Raw genomic sequence first — 25148 nt, forward strand, 5'->3', positions numbered from 1 at the left:
TGTAATTGCCCTATCAGACCAGGATCTCTTGAACCTCCAGCTGCCTTTGTTCTCCCTGCCTGGGAAAAGTTTTCCTGTGGACTTAAACTGCTCACTCCTACCATCCTCAGGTCTCTGCCTAGACATCATTTCCTTTGGAAAGAGTCTCTGACTCTCAAGATCTGGGTTAGGTACCTCCCCTAGAGGCTCCATCACTGTTTAATGGTCTGTCTTCCTCACTGTACTGGGAGTTTCATGAGGGAGAAGCGATACCTTGTCTCCAATGTGTCACTGGCATTTGCACCGTGTCCAGCCCAGAGGAGGGACTCAATCACTCATCTCGGCAAGGGAGATTATACCTAGAGATGGAGTTGTTAAACTAAAAGTGGTTGACTTCCACGGCCGAAAGTCTTTTCCTGGGGAAGGTTTCACTGAGCCAAAAATACTAGCCAAAAGACTGGCCTTAAGTCATGGACTCTAAACTACCAGCAGCATAGCTCGGAAGAAAAGACAGCATGTCCACCATCCCAGAGTTGTGTAAGCATTTTATACATCAAGTAGGAGGAAGGGAGAAGAAAGAGGTGTCTGAAATAATTTACATGAGCTATAGGCAGAGGGGCGAGGGAAGTGTAGGGAGCCAGCTTTGGGATAACAGTCTGCAGAAAGAAGTGTCTGCTCCTGTAGACTGGCTGTGGGCAGCAGTCTGGAAAGCCCTCGTGCACACATGTCGGTCTCCTGGAGTCAGACGGTGCCTGGCTAAAATAATCTGCAGAAACAGCCACCTGGAAATTAATCCGAAATTCCAACAGGCAAAACAGGAATGTGAGAAGTCTTTTTGTTAGCTGGTCAGCAGCCATTAACAGACTAACAGTTGCTTCTTTCTCTCACCCTCCAGCAGCTGTAAATTAATTTAGAACACCCTGTGTTTTTTTTTTTTTTTTCTTTTCTTATCGGGGGCAAGGAAAAGGCAGGAGGGATGCTTCCCGCTAGAGCTCTCTTTCATTCCTCTCACCTCACCTCCCACCCCACCATCCCCAATTGCACAGCTTTCTGCCTCTCCAGGTCTTTGGAGAGAAATCAAAGCTTCTCTGAGGTCATTACTTAGCCCTTAGGCTGCAGCCGTCTTGGGAGCCAGGCCAGGTGGGCCTTGGACTGAGTCCAGGCAGGGATCCCTTCCACCCCTAAAGTCCTTCTCTAATTTCCAACCCAGACTTTCTGCCCCAAGGACAGGCAGTGTCCAGCTTCCCTCAGCTGCTTAGCTGGCCAAGGAATCAGAAAGAGGGTTCTGTGCTACCTGGGAGGGTGGTCACGGGGAGTGGGTTTTGGGGTGAGAGGAGCAATGCCATGGAATGCCCATGAGAGCATGGATCCATTTCAGGGGCTCTCAAACCCCTTTACGCAGTGACCTCCCAGTGCGTCTCCTGCTCTTTCCAATTAAAAAGATCATTTCGCTAATGACTCTCAGCAACTCTCAGGTCCAGAGGAAAGGCAGCAGGGAGGGGCCTGGAGGGAGAGGAGCCTTCTACCTCTGGACGGGAGGGCGGTGTGGTCCTGAGCTGGGCTTCCCAGACTTCAGTCATCTGGCACCACCTCCCCCATTTTTACCATATCCTCATACACCTATAGTATAATTTGCTTTATTGCAACTTATTTTTAAAAACCTAAATACATTTCAAGGAAAACGTGTCACTAAAACATGAAAAAGAATATGGCTTGCTGTGCCAGTATGTCCTGTTTGCCCCTCAGGTCTAATCTCCACCCTTCGCCGTGGGCTCTGGGCACAGAGGCTGACCTTCAGCCTGCATGAGGCAGAGGGCACCCATGGCCTTTATGGCCTCTGTTTCCATTTTTTCCAGTAGGAGCCTGGGAAGAGGAAGAAGGAAGAGTGCAGTTGGGATATTTATCCCCCCAGATCCTTCCCTGTGGCTCAGAACAGACAGGCTGTGCTAGCAGCTCTGGGGCCCGGCTCCTGTCCCGAGGCCCCTCTCGGTTCCAGTAACCCGCCTCTTCTTGCCCCTTAGGCCCCTCGTAGTTGCTGGCCCTGGGGAAGTGCACCATTCCTGTGGCTTACCCACAGGGGCCCACATCTGTGTAAATAGTCCCTTGATTAAATTCTCAGATTACCCATTTTAAAAGTGCCATCTGCTTCCTGCCAGAAACCTGGCTGATATACTTGTCGTAAATAGTAAGTCATTGACACAGTGCTAATAAAATATACTATGAAATTCTAACTCAGTGTAAAAGGGAACAAGGGGAATTTTAGTATAATGCTCTAAAATGATCTCGAGGACATATCTAGTGAAAAACGAACAAGCAACAAAAAAACAAGGTACAGAACAATGTTTAGAGTGCAAGGGAGAGAGAACTAAAAATGTGTATGTATTTGCTTATATTTTCAAAGAGAACAATTGAAAATCAACCAAATATTAATAGAAATGGTTACCTTAGGGGAAGAGGGAGGCGGACTTGATGAAAGCTAGTTCTCTGAATATACCTTGTTATATAGTTCCAATTTTGGAATGATTAAATATTTTATATAACTTAAAATACTAAATTATGTCAAAGAGATAAAGTAAACTCTAAAAATAAAATCAAAGCAATGAGCCTAATTGTGTATCAGGTTGGTGACATAACCACCCTGAGAATCATTTTAAGTAAGTTTAACAGTATTTTGGCCATTCGTCCTTACCGAGGTACATACCATAGAAAAAGTACATTCAGTAGTCTTACTCTTAGCATTAATATTAGTATCTTGAAATAGTAGGATAAAGAAATAAATTACATATTATAAAGCAAATCAATTATGTTAACATCATTAGCAACCAACATTTATAGCCTAGGAGATAAAAAAATTTAAATAAAAATTCCAGCTCGTAATAATTTGAGCTGGAATTTCAAGCCCTGAATTTGTCATTTTTCTTCCTTGCCTTCACCAGCACCCTTACAAGCAACCAACCAACTGCATTATACACTCTATTTTCATTAAGATGTTCTTTCTATGACAGCAAATACTCAGTGACTCAGAGACTTGCCTTGGCTCTGAGTCATAGGTGCTTGATTACAGAAATCTATGGCTAATAGTTTACAGGAACGACAAAGGGACAGAGGAACATATTTTAAAAACGCTGCAAGAATCCAACCAGCCAAATCCAGAAAGTGGGAAATTCTATAGGACAAATAACATGTCCTCTTCAATAAATAATGGCATGAAAAAAGGAGTTAGGGAGGGGGAGAACAATAGTAGAATAAATGAGACAAAGGAATAAAGTGTAAGGTGTGGGTTTCTTTGTATATTGATTGAAATCAGCCAAATGTAAATAAGCATTTTTGAGATAATCTGGAAATTTTGAACACAGACTGGGCCTTGGGTGATATTAGGGAATTACTTTTAATTATGGTAGGTGAGATGACGTGATCATAGCTAGATCTGTTTTTTTATCTGTTAGCTATACATACTGAAATATTTATGGGTATAATCATATAATATGAGATTTGTTTTGAAGTAATCCTAAAAAAATTGTGTGATGAAGGTGAGTATGCAAAACAAGCTTGAAAAATGTTGTTAATAATTAAAGCTGGGTGATGGGTACATGAGAGGTTAATAATAATTATTCTCTTTGCTTCGAAGTATGCTTAAAAATTTCTATAAAACATTTAATTAATTCTGTTACTTGTGAAGGCTCTGAGCCTGAAGTCAGCTCCGTTGTTGAAAAAACAGAAAGATTAGCAAGTGCTAGAAAGGTGTTAGCAGTTTAATAGCTTCAAACTAAGACTTTGTCCTCAATGTGATCAAAAGGCTCAGGAAGGACTTGACAAGGATATAAATTACTTTGTGGATTCGGTGTAATTTCATGCTAAAACGATCTTCAGTACAAAAATGGTAAGCATCCCATCTCAGAGAAGCTCTGATATTATTAAGTGAGCCCAGGACTAAGGACAGGAGGCCTGAGATCTAATTCCCAATCTATTCTGGTCTCACTGAAAGCCCTCTTTGCTTTGGTTTCTTTCTCTATAAGATGGGAGAAATTATTGAAAGATCTTTAGAATCCCTCCAATTATGTCAAGCTGTGATTCAGTGAATGATCAATGTGTCTACTAACTCATTCAGTCATTCAGCAATCGTTTATCAAACACCTACTACTGGCTATGCTTGGCGCTGGGATGCAGTTGGGCCTAGTCCCTGCCCTCACAGAGCTTAGGGTCGAGCTGTAATCCGCCATTTCCAAGAGAATGTTAGCTCTTCTGAGAAACAGAATAGTTGGCCTCGTGGTACATTTTGGAAGGAATATGAAGCAGTTTCTCTCAGGCCTCTGGCCTACTCAAATGTCCCAACTCTTCCTCCCCAGACTACCTGCATTTCAGAACAGCTGAGAGAACAGCTGTTGGCTTCCTGTGACCAGGGGATGCAATGCTGATTGACCCAAGTGATCTTTGTTATCCCTGAAGCAGGAAGTAGAGTCTTTTTACCCCACACAAGTGCTGAGAGTGGGAGGAAGGATTCTCCAGGGGAAAACTAGGGTTCTGTAAGTGGAGACAGGGTCAAAGGATACGAAAGGACAAAATACACCAGCCCACTGTCTTTCTCATCTCACTGCAAGTACTAGAGTCAACACACCAAGCTTTCCCATTTCCTCTGATGAGAGGTAACATACAGAAATCCAATTATACTTTTTAAATTCACCCCATCAATAGGAATCAGTCTTAAGAATTGTTTTAACCACTCTATTTCAGTTTTCTCCTCTGTAGAATGGGGATAATGGTATTTATCCTCATGCAGCAGTTAAGAAGCTTTGGGGAGATAATTTATATAAAAAGCTTAGCACAATGCCTGGCACACAAACAGGCTCAATAAATGGCAGCTACTTCACTGTCTATGTCTTGTCCACTCATTCAGGTTCACCAGACTCAGAAAGCAACTGCCTGTCCTGCTCAGGCTTCCTGGAGTATGACCTTGATTATCTGCTTCTAGCCTTGGCCCTGGTCATTCAACTTATGGCCCTGAGTCGTTCTCTGGGGTGAATGCCCAAGGAACTTTGCTTAGAACTCTCAAGAAACTAATCAAATTCTTGTTTATGAGTGTTCTTTGGAATACTAATGACAAAACGCAGCCTAGATGCTGGGATGGATCTGACCCATTCTTTTTTCCTTGAAGACTCTCCTAGTTTCCCTAGGAGGACACATCCAGCCCTCTTGTCACTAAAACTAACAGCAGATCAAGCCTTTCTGCCTTGTTTTAATCTGCCCTAGTTCTTCCAGTCTCCAGAACAGATTGTTTTTACCCTGGCTTTTAAGGAGTACTCCCTAGGACCTCCCTAATAATCCCAAATTCTTTAAAATTCAACATCCAGCGGTTTCCCATCTCCTGGATGATCAAGGTCAGAATTTTCACCTCACCTCCAAGACTCTCCAGCATCTGACCTCAACTTCCACCATGGTGTTATATGAAACCTGTACTTGATTCATACTTTTACTAGTGATAATTCTCTATAAGAGCACTTATCTACCTGCTTGGTTTTTCCTAAATTCAACAAGTACTCTCTGTGTGATCTGGTAAGCAATTCAAGCACCTGCAGGAAGCAGGCAGATGTTATAATTTGGCAAAGTAGCTCAGTTTAACACAAGAGGGTGGGGTGAAGCCTGTGGTAAACCAGAGAGTACCTGGCCAGTCTAAAGATATTCAGATTCAAAATGCTTAAGAACAAAGGTAGCTGGACAAAACATTGGTTGGGCTGAGACCTTCGAAAGGTTAATACAACCCCAATTCCAAATGAAATTATACATACATTATACATTATTTGTTTTATCAATATAAATTTATTTTGTGATTTTATATGTTTTCAAACTAGTCAAAGAGAAGAATATGTATCAATGATCACAAAACCTTAGAACAACTGGGGTTTGGATGACAGTTGCACACTTGAATCAGCCTCAGCAGCCAATTCATTGAACAGTAATTTTTAATTTTATATTGAGAAAATACCAGTTAATATGTACAGTCTTATGCTGCATTTTGGGTTTCATGAGATTATAACGGAGCAGAAAAATTCCTATGCGTCTCCTAGTGAGTCTTAGCAGTAGTAACATGTAGCATAGTGCATTGCTGCATTACTGTTTTGTGTGAGTCTCAGCCTACCGATAGGAATACGATCAACTAGAAGTGCCTAGGGGCACTCACCTGGGCCCCAAGGAGCTTCCCACAGACATCTCCCCTTTCTCAACCAGTGTTATGACTGGATATACCCTTCTGGTTCTTTCTCCGACTGCAAGACACCCTTCAGCAATAACCATCAGGAAACTTTGAAGGAAAAAAGAGTTTGTTACTTACAGTGGACAAGCACACCAGAAGGAGGCTCACAGCAAGGTCTTGGTAGAGAGATGGGGGAGTGCAGGGCCTGGGTTTCTGCTTTTATTAGGGTTGAGGGTGGGGGCCTAGGATTTAGTGGACTCATTCTTTATTGGTGAATTTGAAACATAAGTGTGGGAATTTAAGCTCAGAAAGAGAAAGGAAAAAATCAAGTAGCCCAAAGGGTCAGTTATCAACCAAGATCTGTAAAACAAAGGAGCCTGGGTGTGTATGTGTGTGTGGGCGGTGGATGAGGACTGGCTCTACCTAGTCCTGGGGCCGGCCATTTGTTTGTTCAAGATGGCCTACTTAAAGAGGTCCCCGTTTGATTATGCCTTGATAATCGAAGCTTAAGTTAGGGACTTCTGTGTGGACAAAAAAGGGGTTCTACTGAAAGTAACCTCACAGGATGATCAGATCAAAAATTCCTAACTGGGCAGGTCATGGTGGGTAGTCAGGCCCCAGGCATGTAACTTCTTTAGTATATAAAGAAGGTTATCTTTGTCTTAAGCAAGCCCTGTCCATTATTTTTTGTGCATCTAAGTTAATATACCTTTTAGGTAAGTGTGACTACCCTGAGAGGAGCACATAATCTTGTTAGCTGTCCTATAATCTAATCCCGCTTTGCTTTCTTCCACTTTCATATAATCTTCCATACTTTCCCTCCTTAATTTCAAATGCATAAAAGAAGCTGCAAAACTGTCATTCTTCAGATCATTTGAAATCTTGCTTCCCAGCAATTTTCATCAGTTTTGGCTCGATAAACTCTTACAAATATTCTCTACAGTTTTGGCTGTTTTCTTACATCGACATGCATTACAAAATGAAAAGCCTAGTGTCTCGGCTTACATTGCAGTTACTCACATAGTTGTGGAGATACTGCTGTAAACAAACCTACTGCAATGTCAGTCATATAAAAGTCTAGCTCATGCAATCACAGTGGTGCCATCCAGGTGTGAGTGCTCTCTGTGATGTTCATGCAAGGATGTTCACGTGCCTAACAACGCGTTCCCCAGAATGTATCCCTGTCATTAAGGGCCCGTGACTGTAGTCGTAAACAGTGTGGGGGTTCAGAACAAGTCCTTCCAAGATGTGCCTCTGTCGTATGTGGATTATTTTGACCTAAGGCAACTGATCTAAGGCAACAGGCTCAAGAGAAACTTCTGTGCCCCCTTAATTAACTAGAAGGATTTAAATTATGGGCCTTGCTCATAATAAGAGATTATCAGAGGTAACCTTTTTGACCTATCTATATGTCAGGGCAAACTGCTAGTCACTGAACATCATCTCTTCTTATAGTTCTGCTGTGACCTTCCTCTCCTCTGAAACCCCAGGCTCCTGACCTCAGCCTTAGCTCAGGATGTCACATATTCCTCATTTTCCCCTTCTGTCTCCGAACTTCTCAGCTGTATGTGGGAATCTTTGACTTTCTCATGTATGTGGGGTTCCTATTTATATGTAATTAAATTTGGTTATTTTCTCTTGTTAATCTGTCTCATGTAGATTTAATTTTTAGACCTGGAGAAAGAATCTTGAAGGGTAGAGAAAAGTTTCTTCCTCCCCACTTAGTCATAATTTTTGAAATACAGGATATTCTGCAATTAAACAGAGAATAAAGGAGAAGTTTTAGTCCAAGGTCTGCCCAAAAATGTTAACTTGGTAACTGATGCTTGATCTGTAATATACTTTTCTTCCTCGGGAATTGAAACTCTGATTTTTAACTGGGTGCATGACAAACAGAATTTTGAAATCTACATTTCCCAGACTGCTTTGCAGGTAGGCGTGGCCATATAACCAAGTTCTGGCCAAAAGAATTTAAGCAGTAGTGTTACCTGTGTGGGGGTTCAAAACGAGCCACCCCGAAATGTGCCTCGGTGGTATGTGGACTATTTTGAGCTAAAGGCAATTTTAGCTTCAGGCTCAAGAGAAACTTTTGCTTCTTCTTTTAACTACCTAGACAAGTTTGAATTAGGAGCTTGCCCATAATAAGAGATTATCAGCATCAGCAATAATCTCTTTTTGACCCGTGAACAGGAAATGGAATGACCCACCTATGTGGCAGGACAAACTTCTGTTTACTAAACATCTGCTCTTTCTATCATTCTACAATGATCCCTTGCAGCCCCCAGGGCACCTTACCAAATCTCTAGCTCAAAATGTCTCATATGCTCATGTTCCCTTTCTGTCTCTGAACCTCTCATGCATGTGGGGGTCTCTGACTCTCTCATGTAGGTAGGATTCCCATACATATGTACTTATTAAATTTTCTTATTTCCTCTTGCTAATCTGTCTCATTTCTATTTGATTATTAGACCAGCTGAGAGAACCGCGAGGACAGAGGAAAGTTTGTTTTTCCCCATGCATGCAATTCCTGAGAAATGTCTTGCTGACAGAATGCAATTGAGGTGGCTGGAATTTGAGCAGCCACTTTGCAACATGAGGTTTAAACCTCATGTCGAATGTGGCAGAGCATCAAAATAGAATGAATCTAGGTCTCTTATAGTCATGTAGCCACAGTCTGAGCCCTTGATGGCCTGACTCCAAATTTTGTTTATGTGAGAGCGAAACAAATTTCTATTGGTCATTTACAGCTGAAACTGACTAATATAAAAAGCTAAACTAATTATGGCTTCAAATGTGTTCAATTTTGTCGTGTAACATTTATAAGTATCTATTGTTCCTTAAGATTTTTGCATAAACCTAATATTTAAAAGAGCTAAAGGGTAGAGAATTAGGCCTCCTTGAAATATACCAAAATGGCATGGGGTGGCCTATTCTGCTACCCTTCACAGTGGTTCTCACACTTTTGGTGTTGGGAACCCTTCATTGTCTTAAAAATTTTTGTGAGCCCCGAAGAACTTTTATTTAGTGGGTTGTCTATATTTCCTATATTAGAAATTAAAACTAAGATCTTTTTAAACTATAAGAAAACACACCTCTTTAGTTGTCAGAGCAATGACATCACATGCCATGTAGCCACACATCACGTAACTTCTGGGAAACTTCACTGTACACTTGTGAGAGAATGAGAGTAGAAAAGACAAATAGCATCTTAGTAGTACTACAAAAATATTTGGGGCCTGGAGGACCCTTAAAAGGGACTCTTGGGGGCCCCAGACCACACTTTGAGAACCACTGATTTAAAACACGAAATTTCAATCAAATATTTAAGGAAGCTCTGACATGCTTGCAGTGATTTAAAAATCTCTGAACACGAGGATGCCTAAGATTCAACAGTAGATATTTACTTATGATTTGTTGGGGCCGCCAGCATCCATTTCCCTTTCTTTGGGAACCATGCCATGATTTCTGTCTCCTGCTTAGACCAGCTTGGAAAAAAGAGCAGGAGACGAGGCTAAGCTCTCCCATTCCCCATGGCCACAGTAGCCTTTCCAGGAGGAACATGTGAGGGAATGTACGCCTGCAACAAAGAATCTGGCCTTCTCCTCCAGGGCTGGACAGCAGTGGATGAGACCCAGAGCAGCAGCAGCCTTCTTAAAATCACAAGCAGAGGGCTGTGTGAGCATGAAGCCAACATGGAGAGCAGCCTAGTGGGGGAGAGCCTAAGAGACAAAGAGAAAGAGACTGACAGAGACAGAGACTGGTCCTGAGACATTGGTCTGAGCCGTTAAGCCAGTCTGGGGCAGATACTGCTATTTATGTCCTCTTCTGCCTAATTTTCAGACCCTCCATTTAGCTTATGGAGCTCTACGCCCAGTTCAAAATACTCAGCTTCCTAGACTCCCTGGCAGTGTAGGGAGCCCATGTGACATGGTTCTATTTTGTTAAAAGGAAGTCAGTTCCGGGGGCTTCTGGGGAAACTTGTGAAAGGAGGGAGACTGTCCTTTATCCCTCTTCCTTCTCTGATTACAGACAGGAGACTAGAAGTAGAGCAGCAGGGAAATGAAAGGCACCAGCGAAGGCTGACAGAGGATGTGCAGCAGCACCAATGACTGCTCATGTCCCTATATTCTCCCAAGATGGCTAGATTGCTCTGCAGAGTGAGATAAAGCTTTTGGAGTCAAGTTTCTGTGACACGCAGCAGAGTGCAATCGGTATGTGATACACAGCCCTGCTCCTGGACTCTTTGTTTGTAGGAGCCAATCAATCCCCTTTTTACTTATGCTGGTTTGAGTTGAGTTTTCTGTCACTTTCAGCAGAAGAAATCACATCTCTGGCTTTGAGACTTCATTTTTACTCAGCAGGCACATAGCCCTTTCTCACATCCGTGAAACAAGGTGGGTCACAGCTGTACTTTTAAGAGAAAGGAGATGATATTCCTTACATATGGCAGAGGAGCATCACCCTAGGCTTCAGAGAAACACCAAAGCAGGAGGGGAGAATGGAAGACAGTGGGAGGGGCCAAAGAGCAGCCTTATGGGGAACAGAAAGTTTGCTCCAGTTTCAGAAAGGAGCTAAAGCTGTGTCTGGGACTACTGTCTGGGTCACAAGCATAATTTTGATGACTCTACAGTCAAGCTATGTAAGGGAGGCTCTTCTAACTTTTGGCAAATTCTAGTTGGCCCTAATTCTTCTGAGGCATGTGAAGAACTGCATTCTTTCAGGGCTGGGCCCCTTTAGGACTTTTCCTCTTTCCTGGAAGGGTCGGGATGGGGGATGGAGGAAGAAGGGGAATGTGAGCGCACACACTTTGGAGTCAGTACATCTGAATCTATGTCCTGCTTCTGCACGGAATTGCTGAAGATCTTGAGCAATGCATTTAGCTTTTCTGGGACTCAATTTCTTCTTATGTGAAATGGTGATAACAATAATCTCATAGAGTTGTTGCAAGGATTCGATGAGCTCTTAACATTTAATAGGAAAGAATTCCGTAAGATGTAACCATTGGGGCAAACTGGGTAAAGGGTACATGGGACCTCTGAGTACTGTCTTTTCGACTTCTTGTGAATATGATTATTTCAAAATAAAATAGTTCTTGAAACATTTTTTTTTAAATTAATAGGAAGGAAGAAAGAAACAAAAATCCACAAGTCCTGGTTGTGGGGTTTTGTAGCGTTTCCTAGCAGTTGGGCAATAGGAGTGAGGAGATGAGAGAATTTGATGGAAAAAGAAATGGAGTTTTCTATGGATTTTTCATTAGATCTTTTTCATGCTCTTAGAGATATAAAAGTAAGGGTTATAGGGCTTGCTAATAACTTGTGACAATGGGACTTTGTTTTCTTCAGCTGGAGTTCTGTGCAGACTGGGCCATATGAGCTTTGGGATTTTCCAGGGTTATGCTCTTTACCGAGACAGGTCAGCTATGTTGATCCCCTTTCACCGCTCCAGCCCCACCACCCTCCGACAGGCTGCCCAGCACTCCCAACCCCCAACATTCCTCTCAGAAATGTCGGCAGAATTATGGTCAAAAACAATACCTTCTGCCCCTGGGCTTTTCGAAAACCTTCCTTAAAATACAAACTCTCCCAGGCCTGTTACCTCATCTTATTCTTCCTCTACCTCTGAAACAGAGTAAAAGTGTCCTGGTGTCCTGTGCTGAAGGACAAGGAGAAACCTGAGGAGGTGGGGGTGACGTCAACTGCCGAAGTGCCCGCAGTGCCTCCAAGGTGCTTCTCACCCGAGAGCCTCCTGTTGTCCATCTGTGGCGCAGAGGAGAGTGAGCGACAGCAGGCAGAAAGGCCCCACTGGTGCAACGCCAGTGGGTACAGAACACAGAAACTGTCGGAAAGCGGCCGCTAGGCAAGGCCCAGGGACGGCGCTGCCTCTGGGCGAGGTTGTGGTCCCCACATCCGGAGTCAGAACCTTTGCAGGCTTTGAAACATCATTTGATCCTTTTTGCAGTGTTGGAGGACTGTCTCACACAGACAGGGTGAGACAGGTGCCCGAGGTAAACACCAACACACCCGCCTCGTCTGGGGAACGGGCTTTTGCACTGTTTTGTATCCACACCTCAGAGCATTTTATTCCTGGGGCCACGCTGCTGAGTTAGGCATCAAGAGGTTGATGAAGGAGCATAAAATTGGGGCAAAGGGTGGTCTGAAGGGATGTGATGTCCCAGTGGTGTGGTGGAGTGTCCCTGCCCTGTAGTAAAGTCTGCCCTCATGCCAAGGGCAGAGTGGAGGCCATAGTTCTCAGCATAGAGGTCAGAATGCAGGCTCTGCACCCCCACCGCCTGGGTTCACATTCTGATCTAGCGGAGTAACAGTGTAGCCTTGGGCAAGTTCTAGGTTGCAATTTCTTCAACTGCAAAATGACCAAGAAGGAAAAGAAAATAATGTATCTACCGCTCAGGTTTATTGTGAGGATAAATGAAATGATATATGTGATGTGCTTGGCCCAGAGCTTGGCACACAGAACGTGTGTATTAAATTCAAGCTATTATAATTAATGATAATGGAAAGCATCAGGACAAATCAGTGTGCAGCCCAGTCCTGCCCTGCTATAAGTTGCTGATGACTTTGTATAAATCTCTTAACCTCTTTTGATCCATGCTTCCTCCTCTGAAGAATGAAAGGGTCAGAAAGGTAGGCCCTTCTACCTTAAATATCTCTAAAATACTGGGGGAAAGTCTGAGCTACTCCCTGCTCTGAAACACTTTTTTAATGCTTCAGTAAACTACACCTCCTTTGGGGATCGCCCAGCCTGACAGGGAAGGCCACCGAATGACAGAGAGCTTTTCAAGATATTTGGCCAGGGCTGTGCTGACTCAGAAGAAACAATGAGCACAGTTTTCAGTCCCAAAGGTAACAAGAAGTCCCCTGCCAGTCCCCAGAGAGAAAGTCCTCTGTAAGCTCATGGAAGAGGGCAGGGCTTTCACAGAATTCTAGAACGTCAAAGCTGGAAAAGCTGTCAGGGAGTTTCTAGTTCAGGGATTTTGAAACTACATTCTGTTGAGTGCTCCTGCAGTTCCACAAACTATGAATATTCATGTCATTTTGTGTACCTCAAGCTGTATTTAAAACTGAAAAGCAGCAGATACCGACATTGGTCACACATTAAATTTCAACATATCAGAAACCAAATCCATTAATATGTTGTGGCACATTCTGCTGGTTGTCATCTAAATCTACCTTTCCCTTTTTCCCTTTGTTGTGGAAGCTACAGTCGGGGGGAGTCCATGGCCACCCAGATTGAAGACTACATTTCCCAGCCTCCCTCGCAGTTAGTATGGCTATATAATTAAGTTTTGGTCAATGGGATATAAGTAAAGGTGTGAGTGCTATTACTGGGCATTTCCTTAAAGTGAGAAGATATGCCCTTCTTCTCATTCCTCTTCTTGCTGGCTCTAAGGTGGACATGATGGTGGAGCTCCGTCAGCCATCTTGGACTTTGCATTGAAAGTCTCATGTTGAAGGTGACGGACAAAAAGAGAGATGGAGCCTTGCGTCCATGATGATCATTGAGTTCTTACTTACTTTGAGTGCCTTGGACTGCTCATGGCCACCCTTCATGTGCATGAAAGAAATATAAACTTCTCTCTTATTTAAGCTCCTTTTATTATGGAGTTTCTACCTCTTGCATCTAAACCCAATTGACATATTTGGGTTCTCAGTGATTGATTTTATAGTAACATAATATTTTTAAAGTTTAGTGAATGACTCTAAAGAAAATACCACTTATAACTTCCACTCATGTCAAGAAATAGAATTTGTCCACCACCCCGAAGCCCTTTTGTGCCTTACCTCAATCACGACTACCTCCTTGCTCTTAAAAGTACCTCTGTTCCTGACTTTTCTTGCAGATGTGTCTGTGTTAACAATGTGATATCGCCTTAAAAATATTTTGATTAAAGACCACTTTGATCTGTTTTATATGGGATGATGCTTAAGACTTGTTTGACAGAAGGCTTCCTTGGATTAAAAAGTTAGAAAATACCTGAAATAGTCTGACAACCTCATTTTACAGAGGAAGAATGTGAGGCTCAGAGAGGGGAAAAGACTTCCTGATATCAATCAGCAAATGAACGGTAGAGTGAACTAAGACTCAGGTTGTCTCTGACTCCTTAGCATTTCATTTTCTAGTTCTTTCCAGGGGAAAGGACCCTAGATACAAGGTATCAGCCTTACCCAATGACTCAAGGATGGGAAGGACTTGTAAATACAGCCTTTTGTACTTGGCATTCCATCTTCCACCAACACCAAACCTGGCTCTTTTCACGCAGATCTTCTTTTTGAAAATTTGTGAAGTATACTATTAGCATATTGAAGGCTCTGAGAATTCCTGCAATGAAGAATTTTGCTTGTTTTTGATGACTTGTCCTTTCTCAAACTTTTTTGTCTTTGGACGTTGTGTTTCACTAACAGCATTCTGCAGAAAATAGTTTGGAAAGTGATGCCGCAGCCCCTTTGATGGATAAAAGTGCATTGATACACAAGCATCACACATAGAACATGGTAGAAAAATCACCTTTCTGGGCCCGATGTCCCATCTCTCTGGAAAAGTACTGCATTATCCCATTTTCTGAACAAATCCATTCATAATAGCCCCAAGAAATAATTTCAGAACTGACCTAAACCTGCCCAGTCTGGGGTGGGTTTCCTGGGAAAGAGCTGGCTGGGCCCCACAGCCTGGCACTGGACTTTTTGTACCAAGAGCCCTGGCCAGCCGGCAGCCACCCAGTGTGTGTCTGGGCTTGTTTTTCCTTCCTCTGCCTGCTCCTTTTAGTACCAGCTGAATGGCTCCAGTCTCTCAGCCCTGCTACCAGCCAACACTGGACCCCTCAAAGTCTGGCCAACTCATCTCCCACCCGCCTTGATAAACACCCCCTCCATGCTGGGAACCACAGCACGGGGCTGTTTTTCTCCTTCATGCACCCCAGGAAGCCTCCCCTTTGCCTGGGCTTCCTTCCTAGACGTTGGCTGCCAACCTGTTTTAAACTCATCCTCAGCCCAGTCAGTCACCTGAATAAAAAGAGACTCACAGAAGGCACAAGATGAAAGTCTTTAATCCTGTGGCTTTTTGAGTTTTGTTTTTAGCAGGAAAACTTTATTTCCAAAGAAAATTATTATGCACAATCTACCAGTTCATAGAATAAATAAGCACATTTATGTCAGACTTGTTTATTCCAGCAAAACACTGGAAAGAAACTAAATGTTCATCAGTAGGGAACAGGTTTAATAAAATTATGGTGAAATCATACAATGGAGTACTATGCAGCCAGTTAAAAGCATGAGGCAGTTTCCAACAATAATAACAAAAGTCCTAGGAAAATCCTTATTTTATATGGCTAATATTTGGTTAATAGTTTTGTCTTAGGCCAAAGATGAAAATCACATACCACCTCCCATTCAAACTTGTTCTATGTTTATACAGTACTTAAATATGGTAACTGAACATCCCAGTTTGCCCAGAGCTCAATGAGGGTTTTCTAGGACACAGGACTTTAAGTGATAAAACCGAGACAATCTCAGGCACAGGGATGAGTTGGTCACACTATACTTAACAGAAATTAAGACTTTATTTTAGAAAGAATAAGATTATTATTAATTTTAGCCCCAAGTATATTCACAAATGGAATTGAACCAGTATTTATACTATAAATGCAAGGGCAAAAGTCTGTGGACCGATATGAAATGCAAAACTATCTCAAGACATAGTGATAAGTAAGAGAAAAAAGGCAGGGTGCAGAACAGGGTGCTAAATGTGCTCTCATTTTTTTTTAGTTTTCTCTTGTTTTTCCTAAAGGTCAGAACAGGGGACCAGTGAAGGATTATCCATTTAACAAAGCGAAGTTTGTGACTGCTTGTCAATTTGTGTACCCCATCATGAGAAAATGGCTGAACTGATTTTCACCAAATTTTTGAGGTTTGCTATGGTCTGACTTAAAACATAGGTTGTTAGGCATATGAAGATTGTCAGAAAGATAAGCAATCATTCTCCAGAGAAGCTGACCCTGGTTAAACAAGAGAGGCCCACATAAGTGTTGATTGGAAAAGACACACAGATGGGTTCAGGTCCAATGACAGGAATCTAAGAGTGGTTTTCCGTGAACGTCCAAAATCCAGGGTGATGAGGTGGACTCTCCACAGGAAAGCCTTGGTGTGCAGGCTGGCTTCCCACATGGGTGAAGAGAGTCAGACGTCCATATGTGTGAGGGTGGTAATGATTCTCCTGCGTGGAGCAGCTCTCTGGGGGTATTAAAGCTCACATTTGCAGACTGTTCCTGAAAGGTACATATGAAACTGGTAATAATCAGTGTCTTTGAGGAGGAGGACCACATATCTGAAATAAATGGGGTGTTTATTTTTCATTGTATATCCTTTTGAACTACTGGCAATATTTTCCATGACGCTACTGAGAGAGAGCGTCAGATCCCACAGGTTAAGGGCTCAGTCCCACAAGACCCCCACTGCTCACATGCCAACGGCACGTAGTAGGTCTTCAGGTTACCCACAACTTCTGACTTGGCTACAAATCAGAGTTTCTCATGACCTTTTCCCCCTTGGATTTAATTGTTTGCTAGACCAGCTCACAGAACTCAGGGAAATACTGAGGTTGACCAGTGCATTAAGGGAAATGATAAAGGATACACGTTTACAGCCAGATGAAGAGATTCATAGGGCAAGGTCTAGGAGAGTCCCCAGCGCAGGAGCTTCTGTTCTTGTGGAGTTGGGGTGCACCGCCTTCCCTGTGTTGTAATTATGTTCACCAACCTGGAAGCTCTCTGAACCCCGATCCTTTTGGATTTTCTACAAATGCTATTTCGGCATTGATGTACTCATCGATTTTTTTTTTTTTTTTTTTTTAGTCTATCGATGTGATGGATTACATTCATTGATTTTTGAATGTTAAACCAGCCTGGCATACCGAGAACAAATCCCACTTGCTTGTGGTATGTAATTCTTTTTACACATTGTTGGATTTGATTTGCTAATATTTTGTTGAGGAGTCCTGCACCTCTATTCATGAGAGATATTGGTTCGTAGCTTTCTTTTTTTGTAATGTCTGTCTGGTTTTGGTATTAAGATAATGCTGGCCTCATAGAATGAGTTAGGAAGAATTCCCTCTGCTTTTATCCTCTGAGAGAGATTGTAGAGAGAGAATTGGTATAATTTCTTCCATAAGTGTTTGGTCAAACAACTAGTAAATTTTAACAAATAAGAGGATCAACCTTGGTAAAAAGGTGCGGAAGGCCTGGGGTCCCCCTGCCCCTTTTCCCTGAGATGCCTGTATGGAATCTCAGGTTTCCATAGAGCACAGCTTGAAATCACTGATCTAGACGATGGATTGACAAAACTTTTCTGTTAGGCTTTGTGGGCCATGTGGTATCTGTTGCGACTATGCGGCTCAGCCACAGATAATACACATATTTGAGATGAAAGTGTGTCACGAACTATTTAGTGAAAGAAGTTAGGTTATAAAACATCAATGCTAATAAAATGGTTAACACTCATTGAGTCTCCTATACACCAGCCACTGTGCCAAATGATTTATGTGGATTATCTCGTTTAATTCTCAGAACCACCCTATGATATAAATGTAATCATCTCCAATTTACTGATGGGGAAACAGTGGTCTAGATGGGTTAAATAACTCGCCAGCAAGGTATGAAACTAGGGTTTGAACCCATGTAGTCTAACTCCAGAGCCTGAGCTTCGAAACACTATAGTTTATTGCCTTTTATGTTTACTTATGTATATTTACATAAGCCTAAAAGGCACCTGGAAAGATATATACCCAAAAGTAAGAGAATTTTCTTCGTTATATGGAGTTTGAGGGGGATGGTGGGGGAGGAGGGGTAGGTGGGGACTGGTAAATAAATAAGATTATTTAAATTTTTAATAATTCTTATTTCATCATAATAAGTTAGATATTTCCATTAATAATATAATAATATAATAATACCAACAAATGAGACAGTAGGACTTTTTATTCCTAGAGGCCCGTCTAGTTCTAATATTCTAGTATTCCTCGAGGCACCTGCCATCTCTGCAGGTGTTTGGTCTGGGGAAGAGGCAGAGGCCTGAGGTGATGGCGAGAGGGTCCGAAGTGAGGTATCCCAGGCCCGGAGGGGGACCTGGAGATCTCAGAGGCTCCACGTTGCTTTTCCTTTAGAGTTTAGCCTTCAACTCTCACTCTAGCCGTCCCTACCATCTTAATGGCTTGTCTGGCCTCTCTAAGTACTAGGGACATAGAGCAAACCACAGATTCTGTTTAGACCACAAAGGGAGTTAGATACCCACAAATGGCTGCCTCAGTGAGGGCTATTTCCAGACTGGACCCATGGGTAGGGCAGTGACTGAGCAGAGTAGGGGCCAGGTCTGATGTTGGGTGGGGCCTGACTGACAGTCCTTTTACACAGTGGTAGGATTCGGGGGCATAAGGTCAGAAATGTAAAATAGAGTGCCAGCACTGAGTGTCAAACACACACTGGGAGCTTTATGCACATCGCCCGTGAAGTGGGTGCCGTGTGGAGCCATGCTTCCTGGAGGAGAGGGGCCTGAGTAACCTGCCCAGCCAGGCTCCCTCTGTGTGATGACCTCATGCTCTCTCCACTCCGTCCAGCTCTCCATGCTGAGAAGAGAAACCTTGTGAGCTGGATCAGTGCGGGCCCAGAACTGCTTGCCCTTTGCCACGTTTTCTCAGCTTCCACTATCAACAAGGCATCTACCAAGGGGCTAGTGCCAGGTGGTCTGATAACTCCAGCTCTGTCCCTGAAGAAAGGCTGAGGGAGGGAACTAGGCATATTCCTTGTGGGGTATACCAGGGAGGGGCGGCAGGGATGGAAAGGGAAGGTGTGTTCCACCTCTGAGCAGCCACCATGAGGAAGAGCTAGATGGATGCCCCGTGTGTCAGGACAGTCCCGCCTCAGTCATGAGATGTGCCAGGGAGACAAGAGTGGGTTCGACACCAGAATGTTCCCTCACAGAGCTGTCCAGAGCAGAGCAAGCTGCTCCTGGGGCTTCTCAGGGATGGCGTGCGGACTAAGGCTTGGGGCCACCTGCAGAGGGAGAGGATATGCATATTGGACTGGGTGACCGACTAGATCTTCCCCTTTCCTGAGATCCCGCAGTGATAGTGACGGTAGCCAAGATGAGCACCCTCTGTGTGCATGCATCATCTATGTCACTTCACTCTAAGAAGTTATAGTTATCATTCTTGTTTTACAGATGAGAAAAACAAGATTCTAGACAGTTATGCAACTCGTCCAAGCTCACGGAGCTGGTTAAACAGCCAGGCTGGGACTGACCCCACCTATCTCCAGAGCCTGCATCCGTATCCAAGATACAGCCTGCTTCTAGCTGTCCGGGGATCCACAGTTCTATCAGGGTTAGAATGCTAGGAATCCATGATAAGGAAACCAATGGGAGGTAGCATCCTTAATTTCAGAGGATTTGATATTTTATTTCAAGGCTCCTGTTGGCAGTCATGAGATTTGCAGACCTTCCCCCTCTAAGGAAGCAGATTAGAAAACTTGTCCCCTTAAACCGTGTAGCCACAGCCCCTAAATACATGGAATCTAAAAGCAGCTCTGACGGACACTCCCCAGAAATTACAGACTTGGGATTTTTAAGAGACTGGCTCTAATTAAAGGAGAATGTTATGGAGAGGGCTGCATCCCAAACAGCCGCCGCTCACCTCCCACACAGTGTGGGGCTTGAGGTTCCATTTTTAGTTTTCATAGTCTGCCAGGGTTGAAAGGATCTGGACCTGAATTTTGCAAATTTCAGTTTTTCAAACTTCAAATTGTATAATCGTGATATTTTTTGTTCAAACAAAAAGCTTTATTTGTGGAATGCCATCATCAAGCATTAGGCCTGCGATGGATCTTATTTGTCACAATAGTCACGTAGGGTAGATACTATTATGATCCCCATTTCACAGATGAGGAAACTGAGTTTCACTAAAGAGTCAGTAACTTTCCCAAGGCTGTGTAGTTATCAAGTGGTGGAAGCAGAATTTGAACCCAGATAAGTCCAGAGTATGGCTTAATACTGTTGGGCTCGTCCTCTGTCTCATGGGGACCAGATAGGATGGAATGAAATCAATGCAAGGGCATGACAGACAAACGCCCCCCAAATGGCAGCCATTACACGCCCACCAAATATTTCCTCAGTGCCTGTTCTGTGGGATCAGGCCTGATCTTTGAGGATAGGACACGTGGACCAAAAGCTTTGCCACATCACTGAAGCTAGTGGGATGAATGCTGTGAAGGCCAAGAGGAGAAATAAATTACTTCCAGTTGTGGAGAGGTTTTGTGGAAGCTGTGGTATGTGAGGGAAAGGAATTTGTACATGGACACAAACTGGGGAGGAGAGGCGGGTGGAGGGGATCATTCTATATACAGGGGTGGAGGGCAGCACGAACACAAGCAAGACACCTGAGGGACACAGGAGGAGCAAGGACTGGAAAAGGCTGGAAAGGTGGGCTGGGCCAGGGGCTAAAGGAAGCACACATTTGCTCCCTACTCCCACCCCTGTAGAAGCCAGTGCTCTGCTGTGTGAAGACACTTGCTCTTTGGACAGCTAGTTGGGCTGCTAGCAGGCACAGAGCTTCCCCAGCTCCTTTGGGGCCTCAAAGAACAGGACAAAGGGCCTCAGCTGGAAACTTGGATTCCAGCAGGGCATGGTGATACAGAGAGCTGAAGGAAAGAAACACCTCCCAGAAGCACTGGCCCCAAGAGGCACCAGTGTCTCAATTCTCAGCTGTTCCCAAAGGGCCAGCCAGCTTATACCAGATTTCCTGGAGAAGCTGTGAGAATGGAAAAACTCATGTTCATATTCCCAGAGCCCACAGAAATGGACTTCTCCGGGGATGGTCAAACCCAAAGGACACTGCCATCCTGTGGCCAAGAAACCCAGATACCCAGAAGGATGGGAAAGTCCCATGCCCCTGAGGGACCACAGAGGCCGAAGTGACTGAGCCATGTATAAAAACTTCATAATGGAACCAAATTATGTTGCACACAGTTTAGAGTTGCAACAGTCTTACTCCTGGCTACCAAGTTCCAAGGTACAGGTATTGTGTATTGTGCAGATGAGGAAACTGCCTCTGGGAGAAACGACTGGTTCAAGGTCACAGGTGGCCAAGTACAGAGCCAGGTCTTATCTAGTATCTGCCCAGTAAGTGGTTAAAGCAGTGATTCTCAATGTGTGGTCCCCAAGATTCTCAGAAGGCACGTGAGGTAAAAACTATTGCCATAAGGTCTCTTTCTCTCTCCTAATCAGTGAAGTTTCCATAGCCTAAATGCTGTGCAATGACCTCATCTAGTTCTGGTGGCTAATGAAATGCGTGTTTATGTATTCTGGTCTCAAAAATTTCTATTCAATCTCTAATATGGCTCAATTGATATAACCAAAAGCTCTTTGAGATACTCAATGATTTTTAAGAGTGTGAATGGGTCCTAACACAAGAAAGTTTGAGAACTGCTGGTTTAAAGCAATATTTAAAAAAAAAATAAAGCCACACAGACTAAAACAGTCCCTTTGTTTTCATAATAGTTGAATCAACTGTGCTGTGAGGCACTAATTTTTAGGCTGACCGAAATTCCAATCTGCACTTCTACAGATCTTTGATTAATGAAACACGAAAAAATATGTATGTGAGTAGAGAATGTTTACTGAGTGATTTCCAACTGGCAAGCACTACTCTAAGTTATTTACATGTGTCACCTCATTTAATCCCCACAACCACCCTTTGCAGTAGATGCTATTATCACATTTTATGCCTATGGATAGCAAGAGGTTCAGGGGCCCAGCTGGGAGGTACTTGAGCTTGGACTCTCTCCCAGGCAGTCTGTCTTCAACGCTTTTTCCCACTCTTCTAACTGCTTTAAGATTTGATATTCCTTAACTGCAATTCACTTGACAATGTTTTTCAAAATACAGAGTCTAAGAAAGTAGTGAAAAGAAAGGCAATCAATCACCCATCTGACCCAACACCTTCACTTTATAGATGAGGAAAAGTGAGGCTCAGAGAGGGGAAGTGACTTGCAAAAGATCACACAGCAAAGAATCAGAATCCACTGGGCCTCCTAGTCTCAGCTGGGAGCTCTTAGAACTCCAGCCCAAGTAAGCATTGCAATTATCTCCTTCATAGCAACGCATGAGCATCACAGCATAGCACATAAGTGACATGAAGACCACGTAAGAGACAACATCTCCAACAAAAGCTGCTCAACTTTATTGCAGGGAAGCTAGGAGGAGCAGGGCAAGTGAGGGTCTCCGCAGGAACTTTCACTGTTGAGCAGGATTGCCAGGTTCCAGATCTGTCTTGAAGGCAGGAAAGGATGGTGTCCTGGAAGAGATGAGAAGTTAGGTGGAACAAAGGCGCCATCTGCTGTGCACAGGGAAGCGTTGCAGAAACAGTAAAGGTTCGCTAAGAAGCAGTTGGGATGAGGTGGGAAACCCAGATGCCAGGGCAGGACTAGAAGCCCAGTGTTCAGCCCTGTACGTGACTCCCACCAAGTCTGTTATACTCAGTTTGATGAGAACCCATTAACCTTACTAAGCAGATCACCCTTTTGGGGAACCCCAGGGCTGCTGGGATGGCACTCCCTGTCCCATTTCAACTTACACTAGGAAGGCAATGAACAAAAATCACGAGCAAACAAATCTGCGACGAGTCAGATGATCAAGATGATGACTTCATAACCAAACCTGGATTCAAATCAGTCATGGGGTGGGGTTGGGGGTGGGGGCTTAAAACAAACTGTGGGGTAAAGCTTGCTTGATTGGTGATTCTCACCCAGTGCTGTACATCGAAATCTCAGGAAGCCTTCCCATACTACACATGGTTACTGACTTATGTTCAGATAAAATTATATGATGTCTAGAATTTTCTTTGGAACAATATGGGGGTGGGGGAGTGGGCCACAGATGAAATAATGATGGCAATGATTGCATTTATTGGCGGATCTGGGTGATGGGATACAGGGGCGATTCATTTTTACTACTCTACTTTTAGATGTGTGAAACTTCCTATGATAAAAAAGCTAACACAAGCAAGCAAGCAAGCAAGCAAGCAAGCAAACAAACTACTAGCACAATTATCCAGCCATAGAAAGGAATGAAGTACTGATCCATGCTACTGCTTGGATGAATCTTAAAAACATGATGCCAAGTGAAAGAAGCCAGAAAAAAAAGGTCACATATTATGTGATTCTTTTTCTATGAAATGTCCAGAATAGGTGAATCCAGAGAAACAGAGAGTAGATTAGTGGTTGGCAGGGGAAGGAGAGAGGAGACACTGAGATTACTTCGTGGGTATAAGGAGTTTTTCTGGGGTGATGAAAAAGTTTTGAAACTAGAGTGACGTGGTGATTGTACAACACTGTGAATACACTAAATGCCAACCAATGGTACACTTGAAAATAGTTAACTGCATATTATGTGAATTTCACCTCAATTAAAAAAAAGAACACTAAGAAAAACATTATGCCATGCATGGTTTACAACTGGCAGGTATTACATTTTTAGTGAAAACAAAAAAAACAAAAAACAAAAAACTCACATGCCCAGGCCAGGATATTCTGATTCAGGGTCTGCACTAGGGCCCCCACATGTGTATAGCCAACTCAGGAAGTTATTTCTTTTCCTCCCCTCCATCCATCCCTCTTTGTCAGATCACTTTTCATCAAACACAATTTTACATGGAGGCCCAATATGAAATAGGGCTATTTGGGATAGATGGAGGGGCCCAGAACCCCACCCACTCAGTCTCCCCTTAAAACCCTAGGAATGCAGGAATGATGAACACTGAGCTGCAGCATGGTGGAACCATCAGCCTCTCTTTGAAGATAAACCTTCATATTTAGAGGAATTACATAGTAACCCCAACCAGGCAGGAAAGCAGGAGGGAGGTTGTAGCCCCATTTTACAGATGGAAAGACTGAAAGCATGTAAGCAGAAGTGTCCAAAGTCACAGTGTTAAATGAGGGCAGGGCTGGAATCAGAATCCTGGAGTTGTGATTATTCATCCTGTGCTCCTTCCTGAACATGGGTTGTATCCACGGATGGAAAGGGGGTGAGGAAAACACACACATCTGACATTTCGTGATTTGCACGTGAGGTCATTATTTACACAGGACACTGCCCCCACTCAGATTCCAATGGACACCATTAGGAAGGAGGTTATATTCGTAAGGGACTGACATGGCCTACCAGCCAGTTGTAGCTGACCTCTGCCTGGGGAGCTCTGTATGGGCCCATTCAGGAGACAATGCCATCAGTCATTATAGAACTCTGATTCCAGATGCCTATCATCCTGCCTCTGCCACACACCTGCGTGGGGCTTCCGTCACGCCACTTCCCCTCTCCAGGCCTCAATTTTTTCAGTTATAGTGAGAGCACTGAACCACATCACGGATGTGGCAGTCATTGTAATTCGTGTATGAAATGCACTACATGGGGAATAACAGCTAGGAGGGCTGTGCTGTGAAGGATTCTGAGACTGGCTGGGCACAGAAGAAAGGAATGTCGGATGGATGAGTAACATCCCAGTTCCATGGTGAAGTGTGCTGCCACAGTGCCACTCATCTGCCTCCTGGATTATGTAGAACCAAAGGGAATATCCAGTTTAGACACTCAATTATTTTTGCGCCACTCTTAATTCACTTACCTGATCAGAGCATAGGTGTTATCTCTGATGGGACATTCAACGTATCAAAGCAAAAGACAGTGCTCAGGGTCATGCGCTCTAAACTTAAACCTGGCTGACCATGAAATGCACTCTGCACGTGAAGGGGACCCTGGGAGACATGACACAGTGTAATCTCCATTCACAGAGGGCTGTAAGGATTCCCTGGACATGTGATTTGCATTAGATAATGAACTATTTTGTTGAAGTGCTGGGGCCTCACCCTTCTGCCCACTTTGGTCCATTCTGCAGGCGGAGAGCCCAGGTCCTCACTGGTCCTGCGGGCCGA

The 25148-nt window shown here is 43.6% G+C and overlaps 1 protein-coding gene and 1 long non-coding RNA gene across 5 annotated transcripts in view; one reads left to right on the forward strand and one right to left on the reverse strand.

Annotated features, from left to right (window-relative positions):
* The window catches only part of SLC36A1 (solute carrier family 36 member 1), a 265469-nt gene that overhangs the window by 218590 nt on the left and 21731 nt on the right, over positions 1 to 25148 (forward strand). For 3 of the 4 annotated variants that reach the window (XR_005647333.1, XR_005647334.1, XR_005647335.1), the window contains exon 11: positions 17031 to 17114. Coding sequence is in view for 1 of the 4 variants with exons in the window: in XM_039836647.1 (XP_039692581.1) it covers positions 17031 to 17074 (44 nt within the window). In the remaining 3 variants the exon portion in view is untranslated. Of the gene's footprint in view, positions 1 to 17030; positions 17115 to 19392; positions 20475 to 25148 lie in introns of those variants that run through there. The other variant, XM_039836647.1, reaches the window with a different exon arrangement.
* On the reverse strand, positions 22384 to 25136 carry LOC120581594 (uncharacterized). Its single transcript, XR_005647341.1, has 2 exons — positions 25083 to 25136; positions 22384 to 22519 (listed from the first exon to the last, which is right to left on the reverse strand). It is a non-coding gene; the product is annotated as an uncharacterized LOC120581594 (long non-coding RNA).

The sequence above is a fragment of the Pteropus medius genome, unplaced genomic scaffold (genome assembly GCF_902729225.1).
Source record: "Pteropus medius unplaced genomic scaffold, Ma_sr-lr_union100, whole genome shotgun sequence".
In the NCBI taxonomy this organism is placed as follows: domain Eukaryota; kingdom Metazoa; phylum Chordata; class Mammalia; order Chiroptera; family Pteropodidae; genus Pteropus; species Pteropus medius.